The 13,681-nt window shown below is 47.0% G+C and overlaps 2 gene segments (V, D, J or C); both read left to right on the top strand.

Annotated features, from left to right (window-relative positions):
- Positions 1–2,399: 2,399 nt before the first annotated feature.
- On the top strand, positions 2,400–3,317 carry LOC148757308 (immunoglobulin lambda variable 5-39-like). The segment is given in 2 exon segments: positions 2,400–2,445; positions 2,566–3,317. Coding segments are annotated over 2 exon segments (456 nt in total).
- A 5,420-nt stretch (positions 3,318–8,737) lies between these two features.
- Positions 8,738–9,257, top strand: LOC148757307 (immunoglobulin lambda variable 1-40-like). The segment is given in 2 exon segments: positions 8,738–8,783; positions 8,896–9,257. Coding segments are annotated over 2 exon segments (408 nt in total).
- Positions 9,258–13,681: the final 4,424 nt, after the last annotated feature.

Here is a 13,681-nt window from a genome sequence, read left to right as displayed (position 1 = left end):
GCTACTAAATACCCGGCTCAAAATCCATCATTTGATCAATGAAATTTAATATTCAAATCCTCGACCCAATGTCCCACTGAGGACCTGGTGGGAAAACTCATGAAGGAAGAATGACGGGCTGGAAATGTCTGTGTGAAGAAGACAGGAGTCTGCACTGGGGACGTGAGTGATGGAAGCCAGTAACTGATTGTCTGAGGACGTGTGTGCTGGTCTGAACTTGCTTCTACTCACATGTCATCCACGAACCTCACGGCTACAAACAAGGATGCCTTGTTCCTCCTTTACCCTTTTAATGAGTACAGCGGTAGATTATCCAACAATTCTGGAGATTAAAACACACATACATTTATGTGAGAGCAGCTGAAATCCATACTGTTATGCGCAAGAGTTTGGGGACATTAAATGCTCTTCATGCTAAAGCACATACCGATGAAGGGATATGGTGTGTGGGTGTGTTTCCATAGTCAGAGAGGGCGTAGTATAGGGATACAGAGGGTAGAAATTAAATCACAGGAGCCCTATTGATGACGGTTGTGGTGGGATGATGGGGGCGTGCAGATCTGTGACTATTCTCTACAGTTTTTGTAACTTCAACATTATCATATTTAATTCTCTTTTCCTCTCATGACATGTGTATGTCCTGGTTTTAAGAGCCACTGAAATTTGCCCAAATGTGTGTTTTCATTGTGACCTCAAATTTAAGCCCATCTCTTCCCAACAGACAGAGGATCAGTTGGCTGGGAGACCAAGAAGTGACAGAAATCCAGGCAGTTGAAGTGACAGGAATGTGAGTCAATCTGGAGGTCTGAATACAAATGGAGGGGCTTAAGGTGGGTGTGGAAAGTGCAGAGCCAGACCATGGAGGATTCTGAAGGGAGCTGAGGAGGTGGGGTTTTATGCAAACTGTAGTGAAGACTCACTGAAGGGTTTTAAGCAGGCAGTGACCTGCCTGGGCTGAATGAGAAAGATCTCTCTGGGTACCTTATGGAGAGAGAGCCTGAGGGAAGTGGGTGATACTGGTCACAGGAATTTACTAGAACTTTTTGTGCATCTAGTTTGGGGACCATTGCCCCATTTGCACAGTTAAACCAGAGTTGGTTATGGGGCACAGTGAGGGAGAGATGGTTTCTGTATTCAACTACCCAAGTATTCACCACATCTGCAAACACATCACATTTTTACATTTAGCTTGCTACTAAAATAATACAATTAGTAAGAAAATACACGTTGGAACAATTTCCCATAAAATAGAAACAAATTTAGGATGTCTAAGACAAAATCCTGATAAGAAACATGTGACACAGACCAGCCGAGCACTGCAAGCATAAGAATATGAAGTAAATTCCTAAAATAAAGAAGCACACACTCTGGGTGATGAACACACAATGGGATTTATAGATGATGGAATACAGAATTGTACACCTGAAATCTATGTACTTTTACTAACAATTGTCACCCGAATAAATTTAACTAAAAAAAATACGAAACACACACACACACACACACACACACACACACAAGAAGCACACTACACTCTCCACTGGTAAATGTGAAGGCTACCAAAGCCTTTTTTTTTACTAATCACCAAATCAAATCTGATCTCTATGAACATTGTAAATGCATCACATGATTGAAGTGTTTGCTGAGTGTTTCTCCTCTGAATATGCCACTGAGTGTATTGCTGGAAAACTCCCTTTTTATGTCATTTCTCAGACCAAACCCTATAAATGCTTGAAAGCGAATCAACTCTCATCTGAGGGGTTGGACAGGACGTTTACTGTGTATTTACTTTTGCAATATCTTCACTCACTGGTGGTGAAGGCAACTTCCACAGATGGAGTCTCGTCCTGGTAGTTAGATGTTACAGTAACAGCTACATGTAACAGAATCACAGTGTCTGAGAACCGCGCCAGGGATGTGTGATAGAGACAGTGCCCTGCTTAGCTGCACAAACCACTAGTTTCTCAGTGTTTTGACCTGGAGAAGGTGTTTGGCCTGTGACCAGAAGGGGGCGTTGTGAGACTGCCCTGTGGTCTCTGCGCAGCTGTTCAGTGAGGGGCATTCACTCAAATGAGCCTGGGCCGGGGGACTGGGCCCTGTGCTCCCTGATGGGAACTCAGCAGCTGTGTCCTCTCATGCCTGGCAGAGTCCCCTGAGCACAGATGTTTGTGTGGTCTCAACAGGTGCCTCCTCCCAGGGTTTTCCCAGGGGTGAAGCCAGCCTCCAACCTCCTCAGTCTGGGGTGTGAGCTGAGCTCCAGCACCAGGGCTCAGGAGGGGCTGGGCAGTCACTGGATGGACACATATTTGCATGGACAGCCCCTCCTCTGGCAGAGGGTGGAGAAGAAAAGGAGGCCTGGGGCAGCCCAGCCCCACTGTGGGCTCAGGGCTGTGTGCACCATGGCCTGGACTCCTGTCCTCCTCGTGCTCCTCTGTCACTGCACAGGTGGGGACAGGCCTCGGGGACCAGGGCAGCCCTCTGGCCTGTGTCTCTCTCTCTGTGTAATTCCCTGAGAAACTCTACCCTGGTCCCTGCCCCATCTGCCATTTGTGTCTGTGTTTGCAGGTTCCCTCTCCCAGCCTATGCTGACTCAGCCGCCCTCCCTCTCTGCATCTCCGGGAGCATCAGCCAGACTCACCTGCACCCTGAGCAGTGGCTTCAATGTTGAGGGCTACCGGATATACTGGTTCCAGCAGAAGCTAGGGAGCCCTCCCCGGTATCTCCTGAGATTTAAATCAGACTCAGATAAACAGCAGGGCTCCGGGGTCCCCAGCCGCTTCTCTGGATCCAAAGACGCTTCGGCCAATGCAGGGCTTCTGCTCATCGCTGGGCTGCAGCCTGAGGACGAGGCTGACTATTACTGTCAGATATGGGATGACAACTCTAAGACTTACACAGTGTTCCAGACCCACAAGGAAATGAGACAGAAACCTCCTCTCCGCCCTCCAGGCCTGGTGCAGTCCCCCTGCTCGTGAGTCTGACCAAGTCAGTCTCAGCTGTGACTTGTGTGGTCAGATCTTCATCCAGCACCTGCTTTTCCTGGGCCAGTACTTGTTACCATGTCACATCCTTCTCTTCAGTTCAACTGTTAGATTGATTTATTGCTCACAAAGTCTCACTGTGCTGATGTTTTCACAGCCGATCTTCCCTGCTCAGAGATGAAAAAAATCTCCCAATGTTGACACTTGACGAGGTCAAATCAGGTTGATTCAGGCCCTGTCCCGCTCAGGGTGGAGGAGTGAGTCAGATAAGATTCAGGTCTGAGCATTACAATCTGAGTTCTGTGATACAAACCAACACGCTGAAATAAAGTGTATTCTGTATACCAGCAATGAAGTATTGAAATATGAAAAATAAAAACGACATCGTTTACAGGGTAACCGATTAGCTCAGTTGGTTAGGGCGTGGTGCTAATAACACCAAGGTTGCCAGTTCGATCCACACATGCTCCACTGTGAGCTGCAGCCTCCAGAAAACAACAACAACAAACAAAGAAACAAAAAACACCATATGAAAAGCTGTATCATTTTTTAAGAACATCAACATGAAACATTTAAGTATAAATCTGAGAAAAATGAAAGTCTTGTACACTAAAAAGTACAAAACATTATGAGGGAATTAAATGAAACTGACATGGATATAACTAGTTTGTGGGTTGAAATACGTAGTGAGATTAAGATAATGATTTCTCCCAAACTGAATGACAAACTCACCGCAAGGTATTTGGGTAAAATTTCCTTGCAATGAAGGACGAGGTAGGCAATTTCAGCAAAGAAATGGAAACTGGAAGGAAACACCTAAATGAAACAACGGCCGATGAATGATTCTTCTCTAGTTCCATGAGGCTTGCACCTGGGGGAGGGGCACCTATCAGGAGACCCTCACACAGCGACAGCGACAAACACAGCACAGACACTAAGATCACTTCTAAGGGAAACCATGCAGAGGTGTTTCCACGTATGAGGTACTTTGGGGGAGTGTAAGCTTTAAAGTTGGTTGTAGAGGGTCCTATTGGACAATCACCCAGACACCTGGAGAAGCAAACTCACAGGCCAGGTTGTGCTGACACATATGGTCATTTAAGGAATACGCAGGACACGCTGTATTTAGCAGCCTTGTTGACAATAGTGACCCGGAGACAACTAATGTCTTAGCACAAACCCTACGGAGGACACCTACTCATTCTACTGTCCTGAGTGGTCACCAGAGACCCATTTACAAAATCAGGGAGCCTGTGCAGGGTGCTGGGCGGAGTCTCAGGGACTCAAATGGAGGATCTGAGCCCAGCAGAGGTTCAGGTAAACAGTCCTCAGAGGGCAGGGTCGTGGGCCTGGCCAGGTGGGACAATACTCTCATGGCCCTCCCACACGCGGTCAAGCCGTGTCCTCACAACATGTGACTTTCCTGCATCTGGTGCCTCAGGACCTATCTCAGCTCTGACTCACACCCTTGCACCACATGTCACTATTTACCCTGCATGGAGTTGCTGTCCAGGCCTGACGTCCAGGAAAGATGCACAGTCACACCTCAGGAACTCATTTTTATGAGGAAACCTAACCAAGAAAACTGAGAGTACGAGCTACTTGGGGAATAGGGCAGGGGTCTCAGCTCCAACCATCAGAGTTGTGGGGCTTCTTCCAAATGGCCCAGCCTCCTCTTCTCACCTTCCTCAGTCGTTGGACAAGGAGATTCCATTCGGGGCACATGTGTCTGTCCTTTCCTCCTGGCATCTGAGCCCAGGTGTCAGTCATCCCCTTGTTTCTACCACCTTCTCTCACTGCTTCCAGGGACTGTGCTGACTCCTCACTTGACCGTCTCCATAGTTTCCAAGGTTCTGTGTTTAATAAGAGAAAAAAAAGTAATGCTTATCCACACACAGACGTATGTGCACCGGATCAATGAGCATCTTCCCTCAAACGAAGTTGAAGCCAGAGGTATCATGAGCGAATTCCATCAAACGTTCAAGAAACATTCTATGAACTTAAAATAGAGATCGTTTATCTCAAACTCAAGTTCTTATTTTAGTGAAATTGTGACACCAAGTCCAACAGGAACAGAATCAGATCTGAAAATATGAGGACAATATCATCTATGAACATAGATGTAAGGAGTACTCTGCTTGTTAGCAACTAGAGCTCTTGTTTGAAACATTTGCTTTCACCTCCAGGGAATTTAGGGCTGAGAACAGGATCTTTGGGAGGCCTGTGCAGTTGGTGACAATGAACTTGGAGGAGGGAACAGGTTCTGATATGATATGAACAGGTCCTGAGCCATAGGGCAGACGCCACCATCATGCTGGGAACCTCTGAGCTCTCAGCATGTGGTCCTGACACACTACGGGGGGAAACGATGCAGTTACTGCAATGTGACATCACCCCCAAGCCCATGGTGGGCAGCAGGCATCAGCACGGGCCTTCAGGGATAAAAGCACAGCCCGAAGCAGCTCTTACCTGGGACACACAGTCACCCACAGAGCAGAGGGAAGCTGCTCTCTGCTCCTCCTGCAGGGGGAGCTCTTGGGCCCTGGTCCTTCTGCCATGTGCAGCTTCCTTCCCATCATCACTTCACCACTGGCTCCTAATTGCCACTTGGTCCTTCTCTATGAGAGAGGGTATCGTGAGCCTTGGTGCCTTGTGAATGGGGAGAGTGTGTAGGGATGACACACATCAGGGCCCTGCTAGTAACTATGGCCTCCCAGCTTATTCATGGTGACGTGTGTAATAAATACTATGTCCTTGGTCATATTTTAGATTGCATTTCTAACAAGAATGTTGTCATTTTATTTTAGCTTATAGTTTCCATGGAAGCTAATATTTTTGTGTTTTCAGATATTTTAATTATCCTTTGTCATTTTTCCTTTTGTATTAAATTTGAGATCCTCTCATTCTTTTCAAAAATTTACATAAGGGTGTATATAGGTGCATTATGTGTGTATGAATACACATACGTGGTGTGATCAACAAATATGGTGAACGCAGCTGCCGAGTGCCGTCCAACAGAAAGGCAGGGTTATGCAACGTGGGAAGGAGCACGTGGAACCTTAGTAACAGTGTGTGACCAGTTTCATCTTGTTTGGTATCGTCAGTGAGGTGTGAGCTACAGTTGAGAGAAGGTGTGGTTAAAGTGTGCTGTAAATCATCCTCCATCATGACAACGCTCTGTGTCACACATCACATGTGGCCTATGGCAATTTCTGTCTAATGAAAACATTACAGTGTGTCCTCATCCACCTCATTCACTGAATCTGGCACCGTGTGACTTCTGTCTCTTCCCCAAAGTCAAAATGACCATGAAAGGTAAATGTTTTCAACCGATTCAGGACATCGAGGCAGCCACGACAGCACAACTAGAGACACTCATGAAAGAGGACTTCAGAACTGCTTCAGATAGTGGCAAGAACAATGGGATAAGTGCTCAAAGCAGGGGGCTTATTTTAAGGGGGGTTAATGGCAATGTGTCTTTTACTGTAACATATTTTTTAATTGAAACATTCACTGTGCTTTTTGACCACACCTCACACACATACAAGTGTGTCTAACATATACACATATTTGATATTGTGATTTATGATAAGAAATACATACTTAGTTTTTATTCCATTTCTGTCACTGAGCTCCTAAACCCCTTGGAGTTTCCTAAGTGATGAGAGCTATGAAAGAGTCTTTTGTTTGTTAATGAGATGCCTTAGGGCCTCCCCTCAGGTTGGGAGATATTTGCCAGGAGAACCAACCATGTGATTACAGGGTTGGAACTTTCAGTCATGGGCTCCTGACCTCTGGGATGGGGAGCGAGGCTGGAGGTAAAATGGCTTGTCAGTGGCCAATGTTTCAATCAATTGTGCCTATGTAATGAATCCTCCATGAAAACCCAAATGACCTGGACACTGAAAGCTTCAGGGTAGGTGAGCACTGGAGGTGCTGGAGACTAGCTCCACTGGAAGGGGCATGGAAGCTCCGCACACTTTGCCCGCAGCTTCCCCTGTGCATGTCTTCCATATGGGTATTTCTCAGTGATATCCTTTCATAATCAGCCACTGATCTGTAAGTAAAATGTTCCTCTGAGTTCTGTGGGCCCCTGTAACAAATTAATCTTACCCAAGGAGTGTGGGGAGGAACCGTTGGAACCTTCCACCTATAGCTGATCAGAAGTAAAGGTGATAGATAACCTGGATTTGTGTGAGTGGCTTCTGAAGTTGGGGTGGGGTTGGGAGAATGGGGGCCAGTCTTGTGGGACTGAACCCGTAACCTGTGGAATCTGACGCTGCCTCCAGGTAGATAGTGACAGAACTGCGTTGAAGCAGAGGGAGCCCAGCTGCTGTTGCAGAATTGCTTGCTGGCGTGAGGTCACCTCCCCCGTCGAACTTCACACATTGAAATTGGTGTCCACACTTGAAACATGCAATATTTTTTATCTAACTTATCAAGGCACATTTGGTTATTAAGAATAGCAGAAGTTAACAAGAATCGTTCTAACATGAATTGAGTCTCTCAAGCACAGGTGATGAGAAATTATAGAATCATGCAAATGTTACCGAACAATTCATTAGCAAGGGCAGGTCTAAGATGGTGGCATTGGAAGACTCTGAGCTCACCTCTCCCTGGGACACAACGAATGTACACCTACATTTAGGGCAATTTCTCCTGATAAACAGCTGAAGGATACTTGAACAGCTTCTTCACAACAAAGAGAGAGAGAGAGAGAGAGAGACTTCATAGAGAAGGTTGGGGACTGGGAAAGCTGTGGGACCTGAGGGGGGTCTCCAGGATTGGAGGAGGAGGTGAGCGCCATTGTTTTCATTTCCTCTCCACCTGGAGAGCTCAGCTGTGAGCTCTACCCAGGTGATCTGGACAACATGGAAGGCTCTGTAGAGAGTTCCTGGATACCCCTCCGGGAAATCACCTCAGCAAGAACAACGGGGCTCCAATGCACAGACTCCTGCACCAGGCCACCTGCCCTGAGCCCACACCTGCAGGCCAGCTGGCACCACAGGTGATGCAGTGTCTGCCCTGCCTCCACACAGCCTGTCATAGCATACAGCACAGTCTACACAGAGGTCACTTCTACACAAGTCCACGTTTTCCAAGAGCGAGAGATAACTATTTCATCTCATCCATAGTAAGAAATACAGAAAGTCAAACAAAATGAGAAGACAGAGGGATATGCTCCAAATGAAGAAACAGGAAAGGAAAAAAATAACCTTCACAGGTAAGGGAGATGGAGACAGACACCCCTATAATCTGAGTGAAGCATGAAGATGCCCTGAGGTGATGGGGCCGCTACCACAGGGGTCACGTGTCCTCACCTTAAGGCAGGTGACCAGGGGACCGATCAGTGGGGAGGCAGGAGCTGTCTCTGATGGGCTCTAGTCACCGTATCACAAAGATATTTTTTGTGTCTGGGCACCAGGGGGTGCAAAGGGTCCATTTCTGAATGTCTGGGGGTGGTCAGAGTTGAGACCAGCCACCTGGCACTGCCTGGTGCCCTCTGCTCAGTGCTCACAGCTGTGACCTCCCCACAGCCTGTACCCCACACAGCCCCTCCCCTGCCCACACACCTGACATCCTCAGGCAGAGAGGTCTAACCCAGAACCCAGTGAGGGATCAGAAAGCTGGGGGTCTCATTTGCATGAGTGGACCCTCCCTGTCTCAGAGTATGAAGAGGGGAAGGGAGACATTTGGGGGAAGCTCTGCTTCAGCTGTGGGGCCACAGAAGGCAGGACTCGGTGATCATCTCCACCATGGCCTGGTCCCCTCTCCTCCTTACCCTCATCGCTCACTGCACAGGTGACTGGATACGGGGACAGGGGAAGGGACCCTGGGAAGACACATGGGGCCCTGCCTCCTCCTCTTGTCTCTAGACCAAGAATCACCATCTCTGTGTCTCTCCCTCTTCCAGGATCCTGGGCCCAGTCTGTGCTGACTCAGCCGCCCTCCGTGTCTGGGGCCCCGGGACAGAGTGTCACCATCTCCTGCACTGGAAGCAGCTCCAACATTGGGGGTGGTTACAGTGTGCAGTGGTACCAGCAGCTCCCAGGAAAGGCCCCCAAACTCCTCATCTATGGTAATAGCAATAGACCCTCGGGGGTCCCCAACCGATTCTCTGGCTCCAAGTCTGGCAACTCAGGCACCCTGACCATCAGTGGGCTCCAGGCTGAGGACGAGGCCGATTATTACTGCCAGTCTGCTGATACCAGTTGGGGGCTCACAGTGCTCCAGGCCTGTGGGGAAGTGAGACAAAAACCTGCTGTCCCCCCGTAATAGGGCTTTTCTGAGTAAACACCACTCCTCTGACATCAGCTCTTTCTTCTTTTGTTTGGTTTAAAAGTTAGGTCTCAAACCCACCCCAGAAAACTTTGGACAGTGTGCCCTTGTCCTGACAAGTTCTGCCACCAAAGACTGCCTTTCGTGGCCGCACATTGTCAGATTTTCTCAAACTGAACAGAAATTCCTGGTTGCTGGGACAGGCTGCCCTGGGGACAGAGGCCATGAGGGGTGTGTTAGTGCCAGGGCAACACAGCATAATACACAGACTGGGCGGCTTAACCTACAGAAACATATGTTCTCACGGTTCTGAAGGCTGGAAGTACAATTGGCGGATTGGCTTCTCCTGAGGCCTCTCTCCTTGGCTTACAAGCGGCTGCATTCTCCCTGAGTCCCCACAGGACCTGTTCTCCGTGTGCGCTCACCCCTGGTTTCTCTTCCTTGTCTTATAAAAAGAACATCCCTACTTGATTAGGGCACGACCCTCATGACCTTGGTGACCTTAATTACCACCTACGAGGCCTGATCTCCAAAGACAGTCACGTTGGGGGTTGGGGTTTGGACATAGGATTTGGAGGAGACACAGTTCAGTCCATATCAAGGGTCAGGACAGCACAAGGGACACAAGATCCAGCTGTGTCTGAGTCAGTATAGTCGGCTGTCCAGACAATGTGTGTCCACACCATTTACTGAACACTTACTATGTGCTTGACTTGGTTCTAGGTACTAAGGATACTTTTTAGAAAACATAGGGATGTTTCCTATGTTTTCAGAGAATAGACATTGTCTGGGAGGAAAGAGGACAATCAAGCCACAATATTGTGTCCAGGGTTTATGTCCCACATGGGGACAAAATGTCTCTACAGTGACAAGTATCACATCCACACAACACCCCTCCCCCACCCAACAATCAGAAGGAGAAAGACTTGCCCTCCCTGACCCATTGATCAGGAATCCTGGTATTCAGGATACTGGAGCACGTTGAGACAGGTTAGGTAGCATATCATTAGGTAGATAGGGCGGTCCCTGGTGGAATAAACAAATACAGCCATATCCTAAAACTCCAGGTTTTGAAATCACTCCTTTGCTCCAGGACAGAATGAAAAGGTGTCTTGAAGTTAATCATAAAATTCCTTTTGGCCAAACAAACGGAACAGATCTGATAGATGGGAATAGGTTATTTTGCTAATCCCTTTAGGAGGGGCTACAGAACAAACCCGGTAGACAAATTCCATTTAAAAACACCACCTCTGACTTATTTCGCTTAGCATTACACTCTCAAGATCCATCCATGTTGTCACAAATGTTCCTATATCATCTTTTCTTACCGCCGCATAGTATTCCATTGTGTATATATAGCACAACTTCTTTATCCATTCATCTATCAAAGGACATTTTATTTGTTTCCCTGTCTTGGCCACCGTAAATAAAGGTGCAATGAACATTGGAGTACACATGTCTTTATGGATAAATGTTTTCACATTTTTTGGGTAGATACCCAGCAGAGGGATTGCTGGGTCATACGGTAATTCTATTTGTAATTTTTTGAGGAACCTCCACACTGCCTTCCATAACGGCTGCACCAGTCTGCGTTCCCACCAACAGTGTATGAGGGTTCCTTTTTCTCCACAGCCTCTCCAACACTTGTTACTATTTGTCTTGTTGATGATAGCCATTCTGACTGGGGTGAGGTGGATAAGCCAGACAGAAAAATGAGAGAACCATATGATTTCACTGATATGTGGTATATAAACTAAAAACAACAATAGAACAAGACAAACAAATGAGAAACAAAAACTCATAGACACAGACAATAGTTAGTGGTTACCAGAGGGTAAGGGGGGAGGGGGCTGGTAGGTGAGGGTAAAGGTGATCAAATACATGGTGATGGAAGGAGAACTGACTCTGGGTGGTGAACACACAATGGGATTTATAGATGATGTAATACAGAATTGTACACCTGAAATCTATGTAACTTTACTAACAATTATCACCCCAATAAAGCTTAATTAAAAAAAAAAGAACCCCCAGTGTTGGCCACTTGCCCACTACTCCAGGGTACTGCTCCTTCACTTGTCACCCTGTTGGATGAGGACAAGTTTCTGGGGTCAAAACACAAATCTTCTGCCTACAGTCTCCATGTGAGGGCTTCTGCTCCCAAACCAGAGACACTGCCCCTCCCTTCTGTCACCTCTGTGTCATTGCTGACTACTTCACAGGATCCTGGTCATAGGGAGTGAGCTGAGACTCAGCCTGATCCTGATTCCGCTGTGACTCTGTCCCTCTGGGATGCAAAGTCATCTAGTAAAGCCCCAGCTGAGCTCTCCTTGTTTTCCCCACTTTGGACATAGATATAAGGAGTACTCTGCATGTTAGCAAATAGAACTCTTGTTTGAAAGATTTGCTTTCAACACCAGGGAGTGTTTGGGCTGAGAACAGGATCTTTGGGAGGCCTGTGCGGTTGGTGAACATGGACTTGGAGGAGGGAAGATATGAACAGGTCCTGAGCCATAGGTCAGATGCCACCGTCATGACAGGAATCTCTGAGCTCTCAGCATGTGGTCCTGACACACTACGGGAGGAAACGATGCAGTTACTGCAATGGGACATCCATCCCCTGCCCATGGTGGGCAGCAGGCATCAGCACGGGCCTTCAGGGATAAAAGCACAGCCGGAAGCAGCTCTTACCTGGGACAAGCAGTCACTCACGAAGCACAGGGAAGCTGCTCTCTGTTCCTCCTGCAGGGGGAGCTCTTGGGCCCTGGTCCTTCTGCCATGTGCAGCTTCCTTCCCATCATCCCTTCACCACTGGCTCTTAATTGCCACCTGGACCTTCTCTATGAGAGAGAGTACGTGAGCCTTGGTGCCTTGTGACTGGGGAGACAGTGTGTAGGGATGACACACATCAGGGCCCTGCTAGTAACTATGGCCTCCCAGCTTATGCATGGTGACGTGTGTAATAAATACTATGTCCTTGGTCATATTTTAGATTGTATTTCTAACAAGTATGTTGTCATTTTATTTTAGCTTATAGTTTCCATGGAAGCTAATATTTTTGTGTTTTTAGATATTTTAATTATCCTTTGTCATTTTTCCTTTTGTACTAAATTTGAGATCCTCTCATTCTTTTCAAAAATTTACATAAGTGTGTATATAGGTGCATTATGTGTGTATGAATACACATATGTGGTGTGATCAACAAATATGGTGAATGCAGCTGCCAAGTGCCGTCCAACAGAAAGGCAGGGTTCTGCAACGTGGGAAGGAGCACGTGGAACCTTAGTAACAGTGTGTGACCAGTTTCATCTTGTTTGGTGTCGTCAGTGAGGTGTGAGCTACGGTTGAGAGAAGGTGTGTTTTAAAGTGTGCTGTAAATCATCCTCCATCATGACAAGGCTCCGTGTCACACATAACATCTGGCCTATGGCAATTTCTGTCTAATGAAAACATTACGGTGTGTCCTCATCCACCTCATTCACTGAATCTGGCACCGTGGGACTTCTGTCTCTTTCCCAAAGTCAAATGACCACGAAAGGTAAATGTTTTCAACTGATTCAGGACATCGAGGCAGCCACGACAGCACAACTTGAGACACTCATGAAAGAGGACTTCAGAACTGCTTCAGAAAGTGGCAAGAACGATGGGATAAGTGCTCAAAGCAGGGGGCTTATTTTGAGGGGGGTTAATGGCAATGTGTCTTTTACTGTAACATATTTTTTAACTTAAACATTCACTGTACTTTTTGACCACACCTCACATACATACATGTGTGTCTAATATATACACATATGTGATATTGTGATTTATGATAAGAAATCCATACTTAGTTTTTATTCCATTTCTGTCCCTGAGCTCCTAAACCCCTTGGAGTTTCCTAGTGATGAGAGCTATAAAAGAGTCTTTTGTTTTTCAATGAGATGCCTTAGGGCCTCACCTCAGGTTGGGAGATATTGGCCAGGAGAACCAACCATGTGATTACAGGGTTGGAACTTTCAGTCATGGGCTCCTGATCTCTGGGATGTGGAGCGAGGCTGGAGGTAAAATGGCTTGTGAGTGGCCAATGTTTCAATCAATTGTGCCTATGTAATGAAGCCTCCATGAAAACCCAAATAACCTGGGCACTGAAAGCTTCAGGGCAGGTGAGCACTGGAGGTGCTGGAGACTAGCTCCATGGAGAGGGCATGGAAGCTTCGCACACTTTGCCCCTGGTTTACCCTCTGCATCTCTTCCATCTGGGTATTTCTGAGTGATATCCTTTCATAACCAGTCACTGATCTAGTAAGTAAAATGTTCCTCTGAGTTCTGTGGGCCCCTGTAACATATTAATCTTACCCAAGGGAGGTGGGGAGGAACCGTTGGAACCTTCCATCTATAGCTGATGAGAAGTAAAGGTGATAGATAACCTGGATTTGTGTGAGTGG

The sequence above is a fragment of the Rhinolophus sinicus genome, chromosome 9 (genome assembly GCF_057876585.1).
Source record: "Rhinolophus sinicus isolate RSI-liver-muscle chromosome 9, RSI-T2T, whole genome shotgun sequence".
NCBI lineage: Eukaryota > Metazoa > Chordata > Mammalia > Chiroptera > Rhinolophidae > Rhinolophus > Rhinolophus sinicus.
The sequence above is the reverse complement of the archived record's forward strand: the minus strand, read 5'-3'. Positions and strand labels throughout refer to the sequence as shown.